The 19,487-nt window shown below is 39.8% G+C and overlaps 1 protein-coding gene across 6 annotated transcripts; it reads right to left on the bottom strand.

Moving 5' to 3' along the window:
• Window positions 1-1,866: 1,866 nt before the first annotated feature.
• BZW1 (basic leucine zipper and W2 domains 1) lies at window positions 1,867-14,564 on the bottom strand. 6 transcript variants are annotated; one of them, XM_065880106.1, is made up of 12 exons: window positions 14,434-14,564; window positions 13,183-13,256; window positions 10,730-10,906; window positions 8,236-8,330; window positions 7,374-7,439; window positions 6,615-6,750; window positions 5,770-5,879; window positions 5,464-5,634; window positions 4,864-5,010; window positions 4,213-4,351; window positions 2,729-2,851; window positions 1,867-2,309 (listed from the first exon to the last, which is right to left on the bottom strand). In XM_065880106.1, exons 2-12 carry the CDS (start codon window positions 13,244-13,246, stop codon window positions 2,278-2,280), a joined length of 1,260 nt encoding a protein of 419 aa, XP_065736178.1. In that variant the 5' UTR covers window positions 13,247-13,256; window positions 14,434-14,564; the 3' UTR covers window positions 1,867-2,277. The 6 variants fall into 6 exon arrangements, with proteins under 6 accessions (XP_065736178.1, XP_065736182.1, XP_065736176.1 ...); XM_065880104.1 differs by lacking the exon at window positions 14,434-14,564 and adding an exon at window positions 13,930-14,015 and having other exon boundaries at window positions 2,278-2,309; XM_065880107.1 differs by lacking the exon at window positions 14,434-14,564 and having other exon boundaries at window positions 2,278-2,309; window positions 8,236-8,309; window positions 10,781-10,906; window positions 13,183-13,246.
• Window positions 14,565-19,487: the final 4,923 nt, after the last annotated feature.

The following is a 19,487-nucleotide window of genomic DNA, read 5'->3' as shown; positions in this document are numbered from 1 at the left end:
TAATTAAGGTTAAGAAATTTATCATCAGCTCTGAACACATTAATTATGGCATCTAAGAGGAGACTTATCCTGAGAAACTGACACCAAGTTAGGAAAATCAATTAACATTTATCTGATCATAATTACAAGTACAATCTTAACAACTATATTAAGAATTACAGGTTTGAGGTTGGCACTGGCAGCTGAAATTCAAAATTGCCACTTAAAATTCAAAATGAAAATCTGCAAAGCCTTTTTAGAAAGCATTCCCTTTCTTTACACTATACTGTCACAGGTGACTTTATCCATTTACTAGAATATTGTAGTAAGTAAACACTACTTTGCCATGAAGGAAAACACTGTGATCAGGGATCATAATGTAGTTCTGGAAGACTATACATTTTCACTATACACAGTATATAATAAGGTGCACTCTGTACTGCAAGTAACATGCAATGATTTGGTTGTAGAAACGTTAATGTCGTTTCTGCTACATCAGAATTCCGTGTAGGTGTTTACAGTTTGGGGGTCATAAGGATGAAAAGAGCAATTATTTAATGCTTACATAGTAGAGATGTCTGAATGCATAACATACAGTTACCAGTAGGCATTAACATGGAAATTACCAAAAAATTAAAAAAGGTTAAGCTATATAAACCTAAGTGTAAGGATGGACTTTATTTAAAAAAAAAAGTCTTTTAAGGACTACAAATTACAAAGTAAAAGCAAATCACTATGTAGAAACCTAGTGAATACATTTTGTCTGTGCATGAAAGCTTTATCAAAGTCATTCATTTAACAATTTCACCCCCTTCACAACCGTATCAGTTATGATGCTCTTCTTCATTAGGTTATTATACCTTTATTTCAAACTATATTACATGTTATTCCCTCAAGATAAACTTTTAAACACCTAATTTTTAGCTCCTAAGAATGGCACCTCTGAAAGGGGCAATTCCCACTCAGTCTCCGGCGGCATTATTCCAAGCTCATTTCTTTCACCAATCAAAAAAGCTTTCAAAATGTTCACTCTTAACATGAAATCTTTCCACCAAAAAGTGTGGCCACATTTTCTTTTCTAATGACTACATATAAAGATGGGTAGCAGCAAGAAAATTAAGATGGAAATTAAAAGGCAGCCATTAAAATAAATGGATCAACTGTACAGAGGGGATATTTGGCTCATGGCAATTTAAAATATTGGCAACTGGGGTAAATTAATAGGCAGATGCTTGAGTCATATATGAATCTGTGAAAAGAATGAAGCTGGCCCAGTATGACCAAGTAGGATAATCATTATCACTGCACTTCATTCTTTGCAACAAATACTCTAAGCCAACAGGAAATATGAGTTATATTTAGAATCCCAATTAGAACATGCTAACCACTTTTCTTTCAACAATTTTCTGGGTTTAGTAGTCATTTGCTTTACTTATACTGTTTTATGAGTCCTTTCTTACCAATCTAAGTGTATGACAACTGTAAAATACTTTAAATGACAATGCTTTTCCAAGGTATATTTGAAAATGGCAGTATGAAAAGAATATTCATTTGTTTTGTCTAGAAAGAAGCAAACTGAATGCAGAGGTTTCTCAATGGGTAAAAGCTCAACTTTTTTCTTCCCACCACCACCACATACAATTTCCCAAACACCTCACTTTCAAGTTTGTTCTCCATGGCTTCATTTTAAGGAATGAAAATCAGAGAGCAAACAATTGAGCTCAAGTACATCTGGGGTTAAAAATGCAAGAAAATATCAACATGCAAGCAGTGGTCCAAATACTCAAGATTCATGTAAATGAATCTACTGTATATGAGATTTCCATTGATGAGCAGGGCTTTGGGCATACCAAATTATCACACAAATCACTGCCTTCTGAGACTCTGGATACTTTTACAGTTTAATTTGCAAACAGAATTTTTATAACAAATTATTTTAACCAAATCATATCTTGAAAACTGTTTATATAGAAAACCCAGGGAAAAAGTGAACTGTTCATTGTGGAAGGCCTTAAATTACATTATTACAGTAGAAAATACAGGAGGTAGAAGATAACTGAAAAGACTAATGCAACATTAGATTCAAATCTATAGCTCCTGTAGCTACTTAAAACATGGTTTTAGAAACTAAATCCAACATTTCCAGTAACCATAGAAACAGTTAAAATAAAATTTGCCATGAAAGCCCTTATATCATGCTTGATATAGGGAGGTAGGAAGATGTAAGAACCAGGACACATGAGACATGACATTTTATCTACAATTCCTGTTTGCTTTACTGAGGGTGTAGTTTCAAATTCAGTCACCTTCTTCAGCTTCAGACTCAGATTCTAGAAAAGGGGAAAAGTGCAGTCAAGCATTACATGGTATCAGAAAGCAAAACTTCTGTTTATAACTTTATTTAGGGAATTTTATTAATAATGCTCTACTCATATGAGGGGGATATTACATGTATTCATTTGTAAACCTCAAAATTCATAAATATTAACTATTCTCAAAATTTTCTAATTTCCTAAGAATGATAGGATTATGGCCAAGCCATCAAAATACCTGAAGTATAGTTTTCCTCACCTACTTTAAAGTAATAGGTTTTTGCAGGTCTGTCATAAATGAACAAAAATCTGTACTCACATACAAAATGGTACCTGAATGAAAGAAGGCAACATGTATGGACATACTCTTGGCCACATTAAAATAAGTTCTCAGGCTTTACCAAAAAAAAAAAACCTGCTCAAATGAAAAGACTTACCTTCTTCAGCATTTTTGAGCCACTCTACAAACTTTTTCATTTGCTCAAGGAAGACACTTTTCCCCTTGGCAACATGTGCATCTTTATACCACTTCAGAATTGGTTCTTCACTCAGAACTTCAGCTGTAAAGAGAGCAACCTTTACATTCGTGGAGTTTTCATACAGTACTTCTCTAACTAAGGCAGAGTTAGAAACCCCCTAAGGCAGCGGTCCTCAACCTTTCTGGCACCAGGGACCGGTTTCGTGGAAGACAGATTTTTCCATGGGGGGGTGGGGGTGGGAGATATGGCTCAGGTGGTCACGTGAGCGACGGGGGCGGCAGATGAAGCTTCACTTGCTCGCCCGCTGCTCACCTCCTGCTGTGCAGCCCGGCTCCTGATGGGCCGCAGACCGGTAGCGGCCCACGGCTCAGAGTTTGGGGACCCCCTGCCCTAAGGTGCAAACGCCTTCATGGCAAAAAAAGATCTCACTGAAAAGCAAATATTTTGGTTGCTTACAAAATAAATCTGTGTTCAGAACTCTCTTAACTGGTTTCTTCAATGAATTAAAATTTAAAGTAGAAAAGATGAAATGAGAACACTACATTAAGAAACTTTTTATCAACTTGTGGCCAATGTATGAACCTACAAACAGGAAATCAACCTTATTAAACCAGTGATTCTTTCAACTGAAGGCAGTTTTATCCCTTGGGGACACCGGACAATGTTTACAGACATTCTTGGTTGTTACACTGGGGAGAGGTGCTACTGGCACCTATTGGGCTGATGCCAGGGATGCTGTTAAACACACTACAGCGCATAGGACAGTCACCTACAAAATAGTTATCTGGCCCAAAATAGTAGTACCAAGGTTGAGAAATCTTGTGATAAATGATCAGGGATATCTCATAGATAATTCTTTAATTTTTTTTTTTTTTAGGTGTGAAAATGGTACTGTGATTTTTTAAAAGTCCATGTGTTTTATAGATAAAATTAAAAGTTAATTACTAACTTTTCCAGAATTAAATGAAGATTTCTAAGATTTATTTCTAAACAATCTGAGTGGAGGAAGTGGAGGTATAGATACTTTAAAGAAACCTAACCACAAGTTGATAATCACTGAAGCACAGGGTACTTGGAGTTCATTACCCTATCCTTTAAAAAACAAAACAAAACCTGGGGATGCAGGGATGCAGGTAGACCTCTAAGTTTAAAATATGGGAACCAACAAAATCATCTGTCTGGGGAAGAGGATTGGGGGAATATAGGAGGCAAAGTTTGAGGCCTCATCAAGAAGGCTTTAGATTTTAACTTGTTAAGAAGCTTTAGAGATGTTTTAAAGATAATGCACTCAAAAGTAACTAATTAAATCAGAGACAACTCAGTCCTGTGATTAGAGTAAAATATTTTAGGGTGCTGACGTTCAGAGGACTACTCATTAGAATTATTTTGAGTTTCCTAGGATATTTGTCAAATGTATTCACAAAATTCAAAATTTAAATTACCTTTATAAAAAAGCACCACTATTTTCTGGAAGGCTTTCATGAAATGAATGTTGTCATAGCAATACTCCTGAATCTTCAGTAACAGAGTCAGCTCAGACTGACCTTGAGTTGTAAAGGCAGCAAGTAGAGGGCTGTATTGCTTTTAAAGGGAAGGGAGAAAAGATTTAGTCATTTAGTACGATGGCCGTCTATTATAAATTCCTGAGACATAACTCATCTTTTATAATCACTGTGAATTATATTCTGTTTAGTGGAAGTTAAAAAAAAAGAGTAAAGCAGAAAAATTAAGCATTTAAATCAAAAAAGCAATACTACACCAAGGATTCCAGATAATTTTGAATACAATGTTAACATTTTAAAGGGAAAGAAAAAGAATCCTCCTGTTTTCCAATATTCTCTCAAAAGCAAAGACCATATTACAGGTTCAATCTACTTTTAAACATGTATTTGTTTTTAACCTGTGAGCCAAAGAAAGCCCAAATCAGACTTTTTAAAAGGTTATCATCAATAGTTAATATGTTATTTGTCTACTTACTGGTGGTTTATCCCCAGGAAACACAGGATGTGATAAATCCTTTTAGAAAAGTACACTGACAGTTCACTTACCCCCACTTACAAGAATAATGTTTTACCAAGGCACAGTTCTAATACCTTCAAGTGCTTGATGGCTTGCTCTGCTACAAGCTCCTCTTTTTTGTTCCATTCCACAGTGCTCATTACACTGGACCATATTATTCCGATGACAACTGGTTCTGGGATGTTGTTTTTTTTCATCTCCTCCTTGACATACAAAATTATCTGCAAAAGAATCCAAATTTAGTACAGAAATAAGTTTGATATGTAGATACTACACACATGAAACTTAGACCTTTCACAAAAGCATAAACACCTTTCCATGCCACTAGCAATGACCAGGAGACCATATATAATCATAGAACTTTTAGAACAAGAAGGTATGGACTTCTAGTTCAAACCCTGTATTACACATAGGCAAACTACCTAGGAAAAGACCAAGATGGAAACAGAAGGTCTGTCTATTGGCTTGCACCTTATAAAAATCCCCAAGTGTTATGATTTCTGGGTACCCATAAGGCAATGAATATGAAAAAGATTGAGGCAAAGTCCCAGCATAACATTCTATAGCTATTATAAAACTCACTGGTGAAATACTTTAAAGTTTCTGAAATGAGTAAAAATTTTCTTAGCCAGAAACTTGGCCATATAAAGATAGTTTAAATAAGAATATCTCACATCCTTAAATGGATCACCACGGGACATCTGTTCTTGAAGTTCTTTCTGGAGTTCCTTACGAGCTCCTATGGTTTGCTGATTCCGAACATACTCTGAAAGCTCTTTCAAGCCTGCCTCAGTAAAATACTTTGTGAAGTGTTCAACGCTTTGTTTATTGGCAGGAAAAAGTTCCTGAAAGGAGAATTTAATCTGGTTAAATGGTCTTCAAATCAGATTAAGAAAAACACTTTTCCTCTTTTCACAGATTAAAAATGGGAAAGTTGCCTATTAAGCTTTCAAGACTGTGAAGAATGAAAAGTTACAAACCATCAGTCTGTTATCCATGCTCACTTTCCGAAGACTTGCAGCTACTGCATTGATATCTTTTTCATTTATCCATGATTTAAAGAGCTTTACAGCAAAAGCTGCTGAAACCCCTGTAGAAAAACAGAGCTTACTTAACAGAAGTACCTTCCTGGATTTCAATGACTATCTCCCATTTCCTCCCTCTGAGGTTCCACCACACAGGATTATTCACTTTATCCCCAAGCTTACCCCTGAACTTCCCTCTGCCACTGCTTACCATTCTACTCCAATTTCTCTACCATATGCTAGTTGTGTACTGTTAGTCAAGTTAAACTGTTTTCTGATGTGTAAAATGAGAGTAACAATTCTTAACACTTGACAGGGTTGTTGTGAGAATAAAAATAAGGCATGTTAAATAACAGTACTCTAAGCAATAAAAAGAAGTTAGCTTTTAAATTACTGTACAGAATAATTTAACTATGGAAATCACAAAAGGGAACTTATTTTCTTTTTCAGCTTGCCATTTTCCCCATTTTCTCTATTCAAGATGTTCCCAAGTTTCCCAGTTGGGATTAATCTCTCTCTGCGTTTCCACAGCATTTCTATTTTTACTTTACAATCAGTCACATTTTGTCTAGACCCTGGATAGACAGTTGTTAAGCCTAAATGCCAAAGGTATACATTAAATAACTAATGAGCTGAAATGAACCAATTAAATTTAAGGATACTAGTTAAAAAACTAAGACTATCATACCAGTCAAATCTACATAAACTATATCTTAACTTTCATATCAGTTCATCTTTCAGGCTCTTATCTACTCCACCCTCAGCCAACTAAAGATCATCCTTTACTAAAGGTTGATTACCTTCTTTAACCAAATTCTCATTATAAAGGCTATTAAGAATGGATGCGTTAAGTGTTCCATTAGCCAGAAGAACACCAGTCAACATAGCCAGCTTGTTCCTCTCCGACTCTGAAAAACCCTTTAAGAACAGCAGCAGCTATAAAAGTAAATAGTTAACGGTTAAAAGAGCAAATGCATTACATAAATAGAAGCAGTAAAGCATATTATATTGGTTAAAATTGTGGGCTCTGGGGCCTAACCATCCAAGTTTATATCTTGGTTATAATACTCACTAGCTGAGTGACCTTGGGCAAGATACTTAACCTGTCTCAGTCTTCTCATATGTGAATGTGGATAATAAAACTTGTTTCACAGGGCTTTTGAGAATATTAAATGAGTTAATAATTAAGACAGTGTCTCATATTCATTAAATGATACTATTAACCTTACCAAATTTTCTGTGCACTTATATGTAGAATATCTAAGACTCAGAGAGCAAGTACGTTAAATTTCTCCTTGTCAATGTGTTTAGCTCTGATCTGCTACTCTCTGTCTTCTAAACAAACCCCACTTGGATTTAACCCCTTTGCCACTTGTTTGGATACAGAGCTAAGAAACAGTGTACAGCAAATTACAAAATGATATACCCCCAAACTTCATTTCAAAGACAGCCTACCTAAATATCTAAAATTATCTCAAATCCGTGGCAGAATTAGGATTTAACATTCCCTTCTTTGACCCCAACCTCTTGTTTTCCACAAAGCATATTGCTGCTCATACCTTTTTAACTTCATCTTCAAAACCCTTCTCCAGGTATTTGTAGCGCCTGATTAACTTGTTAAAAACCTGTAAGAATAGTAAAGGAACTGAATGATAACCTCATACATAAAAATGTCAGATTCCCAAAAGATCTAAGTCAGGGCAACTAAGACCTCTCCACAGTATCTCCAGAATAGCAAAGAAGTGAACCTTTCATCAGATGTTTAAACCAGCTTGGGAAGCCTGTCAATTCCCAAATCCTACAATATACCAATACTGTTAACACTTTAACTGCCACCCTGCAATAGATTTTATTGCCAAATATCAAAGCATGGACTAATTATTGCTCAAATACAAGTCATTTACCCATTTGTAGGATATTAACAGAATAGGATCATAAAATATAGTTCTACTTTCCTAATGACATAGACAACAATCCCTAGGTTAGATGCATTTTAATTCTTTGCTTACAGTAACACAAGCATAACTATGTATGCAACTTTCAAATGAGATTCTGACTGGTAAAGAAGCTAATCTGCCTATAACTCATTCACCTTTAAAAAGCTATATGCAGAATAATTTAGTGATGAAAATCACGACAGGGAACTGATTTTCCTTTTTCAGCTTGAATTTTTTCCCTAAAAAATGGATTAATTTTAGAGGGACAAACAGGAAAAGGAGAGCTGATTCAATTTTTTTTCTATTTTGTTTTCCTCAGCACATTTTTAAGTTCCTAAACCATCATACTGCACACCCAGAACACCTCTAAACCTTCAGCTCAGATTCCTTCAACCTGCTACCAGCAATCTCTTAAAAGCAGAATATTCCTTAAACATTAGATGGATAACAGTTAATTGAAATAATTATGTAAAGTTTAATTTACCTGAGCAAATGCTTGCATGGTCTCTAGGTCTTCTTGTGCTGCGAACACACAGACATCTGTACGCATCATGTCATCTGCCAGTGTACCACCTGGGGCTAAGGTATATTTTACAAAAAAATTTGCAATGACCTTCATTTAAAATTAGTAATTATTTCAATCTTACTTTCTTTTAAACTTTAACTTAACTTTTTATTTTTATGTTTCAGGTGTACAACATTATAGTTCAACCTCTGTATATACTAGTCAATCTTATTTTCTGTAAGGATTCTCATTATAAAATGATAAAAATTCTGAGATGATTTGAAAGCGAAGTCAATTTCTCAGTAGGAACATGGCTGGTTGGTTCAATACGTGTGAACAAAGTGAAAACAATTTACTGGAATAAATAAAATAACCCTCTTCAGCAACCCAATGAAACTCACTCACTGCATTAATTCAGCAGTGCCAAATCTGTCACTCAAGTGGAGATGTTCAGAATTGGTTCTGACTTTCCATACAGAAAACCTTTCATAAACTTCCAAAGAGGCTGGGCTATAAAAACCTGCAAGTTAGAGACTTTATCTTTTAGATACATTTGTAAGTATTTATGGATAAAATGATGTCTGACGTACACTTTGAAATACAGGGGAGAGGAGATGAAGTCGGTGGGGTAACAGATGAAGTAAGATCGTTAAACACTGCTGAAGTTGGATAGCAGATCCTTAGTTTATTACACTATTCTCTCCAGGATATGTTTGAAAATCTCCTTATTAAAAACGATCATTTAAAAAGCATTTTAAAAAGCGGCTTATTGATAGCAGTATTATGAATAGAAAATAGGTATGTTTCTCATTTCTTACTACAACTGATAATACAATAAAAGAGATACTCATCTGACTAGTCATTAGAACATATGAACATTTAAGTTCCCGTTCCACCACTGAGCAATTGTTTGATCGCATGCAAGCTACTGAAGCCTCTCTAAGACTCCATCCTGCATGTATACAAATAGAGTTCTGATTCTATCAGCTTGGCCGAGGTTCAATACACTGTTACTGTGAAAACATTTTGGAATACTTTAAAAAGCCATGGAAATGAAATTACCAGTATCCTTTGAAAATATGTAACTAAGTAGCACATTCTATTAAGATAGTCTGAGCCTGTTGAGGGTGGAGGCAGGAGTAAATCAGCAGGGCTATGGGTAGAAATATAATGTGAGCACATAATGTAACTTTGAATCTTCTAGTAGCCATATTAAAAATAAAAGGTGAGGGGCTTCCCTGGTGGCGCAGTGGTTAAGAATCCGCCTGCCGATGCAGGGGACATAGGTTCAAGCCCTCGGCCGGGAAGATCCCACATGCCACGGACCAACTAAGCCCATGTGCCACAACTACTGAGCCTGCACTCTAGAGCCCGCAAGCCACAACTGCTGAGCCCCCGAGTCACAACTACTGAAGCCCACGTGCCTAAAGCCCGTGCTCTGCAACAAGAGAAACCACCGCAATAAGAAGCCTGCACACCACAACGAAGAGTAGCCCCTGCTCACCGCAACTAGAGAAAGCCCATGCACAGCAATGAAGACCCAACGCAGCCAAAAATAAATAAGTTTAAAAAAAAGGTGAAATTATTTTGATATACTTTAACCCAACACATCAAAAATATTGATTTTAACATTTCAGTATTCAAAATATTAGAGATATCTTACATTCTTTTTAGCATTGTCTTTAAAATCCAATGTGTATTTTACATTTTCAGTACCTCTGAATTTGTACTAGCCACATTCTAAGTGATTGATAACCACAAGTGGCTAGTGGCTAATACACAGAAGAGTGCAGGATTAGAGTCTTCAGGTACAGAGCTGTCCTGAATTGGTTCCAGGACTGTCGTGGATACCAGAATCTGCAGATGCTCAAGTCCCTTACATGAAAGGGCATAGTATTTACATATAACCTACACATATCCTTATGTATACTTTAAACAGTCTCTAGGTTACTTATAAAACAGAATACAATGTAAATGCTACATAGTTACTGGAGTATGCGAAATGCATGTTTTGCTTTTTGGAACATTCTGGACAATCCCCCACCACCACTCCAGGGAATATTTTTTATTTTTGATCCACAGTTTGCTGAATCCATGGATGCGGAACCCTCGGATACGAGGGTTAAATTTATAAAGTATTTGGTAAGACAGAACAAGAGATAGGGATTTCTTCATTAACTGAGAGTGTACAAACCCAAGTTGGAAAAATCACTGATGGAAGATACTTTTGGGACTTATATGTCAGACAAGTCTTCCCCAAATGTTATGGTTCTGTAATGGATTTCAAATATAAAGCTAGACAGAGCAATGCAATTGGCAAATTTACTATAATTTGTGAAGAAAAAAATGGGAAAATCCTAAGGGGGTAAAAAAAAAAAAGCCACCCTGATTTGATAGGTTTGTCAAATAGTTCATATTCTGGATTCTACATAATCCCCATACAACACACCTCCCACAAGACCCAGACACTTACCCAGCATTCCACCGGCCACCAGAATGTCAAACAGTGTTTCTGCATATCGGCGGTAATCAAGTTTTGCTCCAGAAGCATCAAGAAACTTTGCTACTGCTTCCAAATCAGTACCAGTTTCAGTTAAGCCTTGAATAATGCAGTCTTGAAACTGAGTAGGGTCAAACCTCTCTTTTTCATCTGGGGGAAAACCCCGAAACATTCAGTTTTAAAAGGCTTACTAAAATACCATGAAACCACAACCTTATGAAGCTATAACTACTGAATAAGTTAACCCCATTCATCACAATTTCATTTATTTCAATAGCTGGAGAAAACAAACACTACCTAGATTACCCAAGACCTGCAACACAAGCAAACACAACAGGAGACTAAACACACGTGCTTTGCAAGTTGCACCTCTACAAGTGCAAGGCAGGACTGCCTATCATAAGAAGTGTGGGGCTTCCCTGGTGGTGCAGTGGTTGGGAGTCTGCCTGCCGATGCAGGGAACGTGGGTTCGTGCCGCGGTCCGGGAGGATCCCACGTGCCGCGGAGCGGCTGGGCCCGTGAGCCATGGCCGCTGGGCCTGCGCATCCGGAGCCTGAGCTCCGCAGTGGGTGGGGGGAAGGAAGTGTGTGGCTTTTCTCCCACTATTTTTTCACACAAGTCTCCTAAGTGAGCTAAATGAGCTGGTGTGTTCCTACTACCAGGTTACCATTTCCACCTGGAATGCTCTTCCATTGCCTCTGAGCTTTTCTGAAATTTAGGATATCTTCTATACCTCAGGTAAACTTCATTCCTGAAAGGGAGCTCTTGATTTTCTTTAAAAGTGCCCATAACACTTTCTACTTAAAAAAAAAAAAAAATCGCTCATTTAATACTTATTAAGGTAATCTTTAGAAAGTACATTTACTGAGTATCCAATACATGTCATGTAGCAGTTATGAGTAAGGGCTCTGGATTCAAACTGCCTGATTCAAATTGAGATCAAAAAGCAAATGCTTTGCTTAACTGTCTGAATTTTAGCAATTGGCCCCATTCTTCATGTTTGAATTTCCCTATGGTAAAATGGTGATTAAGAGTAGGACCTATCTCATAAAGTTGTTGTGAATATTAAATGACATAAATAAAATATAAAGCACTCTAAAAAGTGCCTTGGGTACATACCTAGCCTTTACTGTGCTGCTATCACACACTCCAGGGCAGGGTTTGATTTCCCTATCTAGGTTAGATGATATCTTAATTTCTACACAGCACTAGGGTGACCAACTCTTCCCTGTTTGCCTAGGACTTTCTTGTTTTTAGCACTGAAAGGATCTATGTCCTGGGAACTCTATTCAATCCCAGGCAAATTGCGATGGTTGTTCACCATACCCAGGACCCAATCATCAAGAACCAGGAGGCCATGAGTGATCACAGTCTGGAACTGGGCAAGTGACTTCTCTTCCTGGTACTAACAACAATAATAAAACTACTTGATACTATATTTACACAAAGGCGGTATCAGTAATCCACATAACTTGAGGATACAGAGTTTTCCATTACTGCAGAATTGCTCTGGTTCCCAACTTCTATGCCTCCTCTTGAGAAAATTTACTGGCTTAAATCTAAATGAATCTGCAAAGACTAGAATCCAATTACTCCTTGGTCTCCCTGCTGTAAGGGGGCAGGCTACAATCAGAAATCATAAAAGATTCTGTAATATATATTTCAAAGTGTCTGCCACTCAGTATAGAAAAACACAATTTATAACGAGTAGCCTATCCATTTCTCTATTTCCTAAAAGTTTCCTGTAAAATAAGGTCAATATGTGCTTTTGAGCAGGACACTGAAAAGTGTAGGGGTAAAATATTAAACCCAATACAAAATATATGAGACCACATCTCATTTAACTGTGTCACTAGTGCAGTGCCTTGCTACAGAATTCAATATTCACTGAAGTACCTGATAATACACAGAAGTAGTTAATATAATTCTCGTAGTTTTTTTACTAAGTTTGTGAGGGAATAGTTTCAAAAGACACTGCAATGTGAACTCTGTTCCATAATTAACTTCCATGGGTTAAAGTCTGATTTTTCTCCCACAAATGTTCACAAAGTTTGGGTGAAACTAGTAGTCACGTTAGGAGCTCTCCTTTTATAAATTAACCTTTTCCCTCAAGCAGAAGTTTCCTTAAATGAAATTTAGCGAGTGAAAATGCAGCCCATACTTTCTCTTTTTTAGAGGCACTTTATCTGCACAACAAAAACATCATTCACTAACCTGCTTAGATACATATATGTTGATACCAAAAGTCTTAAAGGTAGTAGAAATATTAAGGGTATATCTGAAATGGCGGTCAACTAGAAATTCAAGTTCCTTTCGGTACTTTCTCTTTAGGTTTTAATGCTAAGCAATAGCTTGCCAGAGGAACCAAGACATAAAAGTTACTTTGGAGATCTGAAGAGAGATATTATTAAAATATAAATATTTACCTCTTTTTCTGGTTTTAAAACGCTGGCCTGATAGCGTTGGCTTTTGCTGCTTTTGATTATTCATAAAAGACACCCTAGGGGGGGAAAAATAAGGCCTTAAAAATATCAGTGCCCCAACATCCATTTTAAAAACAAAGTATCAAACCCTGGCCTAGTCACATGTAAACCACATAGAACATACACTTCCAGTCTAGCAAGAGACCTGGGGCAGGCACACAGAATTACCTTTGCTTGAATTAAACTTAAGTTCAAAACCTGCACTTCTCCCTACACAAAACCCTTTAAAGATGAAATGTGAAGCACACTTTTAAATGACTTTTCAGCGCCACGACTAGTGGCAAATCACCCACCATAAACAGAGGTTAGTCTTCCTCTTTAAATTCGCCTACATCTTCCACCACTCTGAGCACCACAGAGGACTAACAGAGATGACCACCACAGTCAGGAGGTATCCCAAATAAGCACGTCAATTTAAAGACGCTATCAGAGGGCGAATCCCTTCATCGAGGGACCTGGTTATGAGCACTACCCTACTCTGAAGTCGTGCCCGTGACCGCAGCGTGCGCTTGCACCACTCCAGCCTGAGAAAGGGGCTGAGAGCCGGCCTAGCCTCCTCCGCCCCATACCTTACAATACAAGCCGCCTCCCTGGGCTCGTGTCTCCCCATCCAGCCCTTCCCGTGCCTCCCGCCCAGGACCCCCTTGGGCACGGCGGGGACTCCTCGCCCTCAGCCCCCTCTCTACTGACCCCGTCGTTGGCGGTGGCGGCCGCTGCAGTGAGCGGACCACAGGCGCCGAGGCGCTTCGCGCCTGGGGCCCAGCCGCCCCGTACATCCGCCCTCCCTCCCGGGAGAGCAGCGGCGGCGGAGGCGGCCGCAGTGGTGGTGGCGGCTCCTCCGCCCCGCCTGCCGAAACCCCCCACGCGTACATCACCAAACAGAGGCCACGGCCGCTTTGTTACCCAGGCCGGGCAGGGCCGCAGGGGGACCTGCCCAGCCCACTGCCTCCGCCTGTGGCGCCGCGGGGCACACTCGGGCCCCACGTTCCGGCCCGGGCACCCGCCCCTCGGCCTCCCTGCTGAAGCAGCGGCCCCGACCTCTGAATTCCGGCGCCGGATCTGATCCGGCCTCATGCGGCGGCCTCCGCCCGGGCCCATCCAAACCGGGCCGCAGGACCTGCCGCCTCTCTCATCCTCTGCCCAGCGACTACGGGCCGCAACCTCGGCCCGAGACGAGCGGGCCCTGCGCCTCACCGAATTTAAGGCGAAGAGGAAAGAGCCAGAAATCCCGGAGGCGGCGGCAACTGCGGCGGTGGCTCCTCTGCGACCGGAACTAACGAGAGGAGGGGAGGAGGAGGAGGGGAGAGGTGCCACCCCCGCCCCGGCCGGTCTCCTATCGCGAGATTTCTTCCTCTGGTGCTCTGCCCGCCCCTCCCTGATGGCGGCTTCGGGGCGTGGGGTGGGAAAGGAGGCAAAGGAAGCGAAGAGGATTTTCAAAGATTCTTTATTCCTCTATTGGATTCCAGATTTCCCGGACACTTAGCCTAGACTAGCCCATCTTTCTTCCATCGCCGTGTCCTCCGGCCTCTTAGTTAGCACATGGAGGGGTTAGGAGAACAAATATCCCCCACCACCCCTGCCGGTGTCGAGGAAGTTGGACACGTCCGGCCTGAGTCCCTTCCCCGCCGAGCCCCCCCCACCCCCCACGCCCCAGTAGCGCCGGAAGTCGAAGCCTGAGGGCTGGGGGCGCCCGGGCCCTTCGTGGGCGGAGACCGAGTTGGCTAAGGGGTCCATACGTGGTCTCTAGTGCGGCTCGGCTTGGCAGCACTTGCTCAGGCTAAGTCCGAAGAGGGGCAACATTGCTCTCCGGTGCTGGCTGGGTGGGGTTGTGCACTGCCCCTCTTAGGAGCGAGGAAAATCCAGATAGGGGTCGGAGGGAAGTTCGGCCCTCCGACCGTGGCCGCCATCCTTGAAGTGGTCTTGGTAGTTCCGTCCTGAGTATGATGGTTGTGGGAACTTGGAGATCATCAGAATCCTCTGGATGACTTGTTAAAACACCTTGCTGAGCTTCGCCTGAATTAGGTAGATCTGGTGTGGGACTCAAGAATGTGCATTTCTAACAAGTTCCCTGTGATGCTTGATGCTGCCAGTCTAGGGACCTCATGTGTGAATCACTGAATTAGAGGATGTATCATCAGAGAGCTGGGTGACTAAAAGTGCGAAAAGTACTGTGGACGTTGTAAACCTGTACAAATAACGATGCACAGTGTCTCCAGGATCTAGCCTCATATTTATATTCCGTTTGTATGTCCGTTGTTTGCCTCTCCATCTTCTTCCTTACTCTCCTACTACCAGAGGAACCCTAAAAACAGGGTTTGTCCCTAAAATCACCTTTCTTGGACCCTGCTTCTCCTCCTTATCAAACATTTGGTAAATTAGTTTGTTTTAGTTGATTTATTTTTCCTTAACAATCTGATCTTTGCCCCATGCTCCTCCCAATTTCATGGAAAATTACTTTCTCAGAGTTCTTTCCCAGAATTATTGCCAAATCCAGTGATTCTTTCAATCTTGAGCATTTAGGGTGTTACCCATCTCCTTAAAACTTCACTCCAACTCTCCAGGTTACCTCTGCATAGTCCTTTGTATTTGCTGGCTCATGTTTTTTTTTTTTTAACATCTTTATTGGAGTATAATTGCTTTACAATGGCGTATTAGTTTCTGCTTTATAACAAAGTGAATCAGCTATACATATACATATATCCCCATATCTCCTCCCTCTTGCGTCTCCCTCCCACCCTCCCTATCCCACCCCTCTGGTCACAGAGCATCGAGCTGATCTCCGTGTGGTATGCGGCTGCTTCCCACTAGCTATCTGTTTTACATTTGGTAGTGTATACAAGTCCATGCCACTCTCTCACTTCGTCCCAGCTTACCCTTCCCCCTCCCCGTGTCCTCAAGTCCATCCTCTACGTCTGCATCTTTATTCCTGTCCTGCCCCTAGGTTCTTCATAACCAATATTTTTTCTTAGATTTTTTTTTTCTTATATGTGTTAGCATACGGTATTTGTTTTTCTCTTTCTGACCTACTTGGCTCATCTTTTTTGTAGTCACATCTTATATCATCTTTCCTCAGATTTTCGTACGTGGCAGTGTCATACATTCTCAGGGATTTAACTTTTATCTCCATTTAAAAGAGTTCCAAATTTATCTATTGAACAAATATTTGTTGAGTCCAGGCTCTGTGCTCTTTGAGGTTGAGGGAACAGCAGTGGAAAGATCCTGAGGTAGGAGAAAAAAAAACCTGACCTACTGGAGGAACTGACAGGGCTAGTGTGACTGGGGCTTGGTGGGAGATGAGAGAACTGTGCGTAGCGGAATGAAGTGGCAAGAGTCAGACCTCTAAGTCTAGCCCCATCCTTTTTCTCAAGCCCCCAATCCACCCTATCTGGTATCTCTCCTGGAATACCAAACTAAACCCTTAATACTATTGATTACTCTTCCCCCAAAACTGCGTTTCTCACTTATGAAGTTCTGTTAAAGATATAATGTTTCACTAATAAAAATAATAGCAACTTTAATTTAGCAGGTATGTATCATGCATTCTTCTAAGCACTTTCCATATTAACCTCATTTAATCCTCAAAACTACACTATATTCTAGAAACTATTATTAGCCCCATTTTATAGATGGGAAGACTGAGGCATAGAGAGGTCAAGTAACTTGCCCAAGTTTATTGAACTAGTAAGTAAAGAGCTTGACTGGAGCCCAAGCAGTCTGACTCCACCATTATAATATACTGCCTTGCCACCAAGATCTTATTTATTTACCCATTCAACAAATATTTATTGAACTAGAGACTTCTAGAGATACAGAAGTCATAACTTAGACCTGTGCACTCACAAAGCTTATCTTCTATATTTGTCACCTTTCTTATTTCCATCCTCCTTTCCTGGTACTATCTTGATTTGGGCCTCTATTACCTCTAACTAACTGGGACTTATGCAATAACTTCCTAACTGTGCTATCTCTTTCTCCACACTTCTAGAATAATTTTCCCAAATGCAGCCAGAATCATTTCTCTTCACAGTTTAAATACCTTGGTTTGTACTTGAGGCCACCTGAGGATAGCTCTGACCAATGTTTTCCACCACTATTTCCCATCATATTGGTGGTTCTTAACTTATTACCATCCATTATGGGGTGTGTAGCAAGCAATTCTTGACAAAAAACTTTATTAAAGTTAGCAAATTATTTTCTTTAAAAATTAAAGCAGATCCAAAGTCATCTATTATAAGATCATTATCATTCATTTGCATTCTGATATATGTTCTTGGAAGTGAGAGGGAGTGGGGTTACTAGGAGTTGTATATGGCAAGCAGCCTACTTTATCTATGCTTTTGGGTGCACCCATAGGAATAGGTGCAGTGGGCTGGCATGGGAAATGTTTATAAACTGGTATCATGGCAGAGAAAGCTCTTAAACAACTGAACTCTATGTTTTAGTCAGACTGGACACACTGTGTCTTCCCTCTTCTTGAGATGTCCTTCCCTCACTTTCTATTGTCAAAATCCTACTTATTGTTTCAAGCCAATACTACCCTTTCCTGCAAGCCTTTCTTTGTCATTGCATCTGATGTGAACACATTCCTTTTTTGAACTTTGCACCTTGTACTTTCTTCCTGATATTTGGTATACTTTTGCATTTGCAATTGTCTTATCTTTTCTCTTAAACTGAAATTCTTGATGGCAATGGCAATTTCTCACTCATTTTAGTGCTGCCTCAATGTATGGCAAGGAACATGCTTTAATATGTATGGAATGAATTTGATAAAGCCAGTACTTATATCACAATCATAGACTTGACTATGGAGGAGAAAGGGTGACAAGCTGGTTTACTTACAGGGATGCTGGAAGATAGACAATTAAAGGAGGATCTAGTCCCTGGCTATTTTTGTGATTTCACATGAGTCACTTAAGCTCTTTGTAAAATGTGAGTACCAAAGCTTTACATGATAGTTAAGACTCTTCTAACTCTCGTAATTGGGGTTCCAGATCTCTCTGTATCCTCGTTATTGGTATCCTTGAACTGATTGGATTTCCTAGCAATATATTCTGCTCCTACTTGATAAATACTGTACTAGTGTAACTGATGACCTTAAGGAGAGGAGGGATAAATCAGATCTTTGAGGAAATATCTCATAAGACAAGGTCCAGGGCTGCCTCAGATTGGCTTTTGTTTTGTTAGTGCTGTATAAAACTTTGTTATTCAGACTTTCAATGCTCAGTTAAGAATTCTAAACTGGCTAAACTTGCAAACTCCAGCTGTAAATAATAAAGGTTTTGGTAAAATATTAGCAACATTCGAGACAGTGTCTTTTCTTTTTTAGTAAATTTATTTATTTATTTATGGCTACATTGGGTCTTCATTGCTGCGTGTGGGCTTTCTCTAGTCGCGGCGAGTGGGGGCTACTCTTCCTTGTGGTGTGCTGGCTTCTCGTGTTGTGGAGCGAGGGCTCTAGGTGCGCAGGCTTCAGTAGTTGTGGCTCACGGGCTCAGTAGTTGTGGCACACGGGCTTAGTTGCTCTGTGGCATGTAAGATCTTCCTGGACCAGGGCTCGAACCCATGTCCCCTGCATTGGCAGGCAGATTCTTAACCCCTGAGCCACCAGGGAAGTCCTTGAGGCAGTGTCTTATGATTAAAAGTATTTTGGAACTTTTATTATTGATAGGCCAGTTTGGCTTCCCTACTTTCAATTAAGATTTATTTCATGAATGAGCATATTTTATTAATCATTCCTGGCATTCTTCATAATATTTGTATAGGACTGGTATTTCTTTTCAAAATATTTGATAGAATTCATCAGTGAAGCTATATGGACTGGGGCTTTCCTTTATGGGAATATTTTAAATTAATAGTTCAAATCCTTTACTTGTTATAGATCTGTTCAGATTTTCTCTTTCTTCATTAGTCAACTTTGGTAATTTGTGTCTTTCTAGGAATTTGTCATTTCATCTAAATTGTTTAATTTGTTGGCATGAAGTTGTTCATAATATATATATATATATATATATATTTTTTTTTTTTTTTTCCAGTACGCGGACCTCTCACTGCTGTGGCCTCTCCCGCCGCGGAGCACAGGCTCCGGACGCGCAGGCCTAGCGGCCATGGCTCACGGGCCCAGCTGCCCCGCGGCACGCGGAACCCTCCCGGACTGGGCACGAACCCGTGTACCCCGCATCGGCAGGCGGACTCCCAACCACTGCGCCACCAGGGAAGCCCCATGTTCATAATATTTTATTATAATCATT

The sequence above is a fragment of the Phocoena phocoena genome, chromosome 7 (assembly GCF_963924675.1).
Source record: "Phocoena phocoena chromosome 7, mPhoPho1.1, whole genome shotgun sequence".
Taxonomy (NCBI): Eukaryota; Metazoa; Chordata; class Mammalia; order Artiodactyla; family Phocoenidae; genus Phocoena; species Phocoena phocoena.
This window is presented reverse-complemented; position numbering and strand designations above follow the sequence as displayed.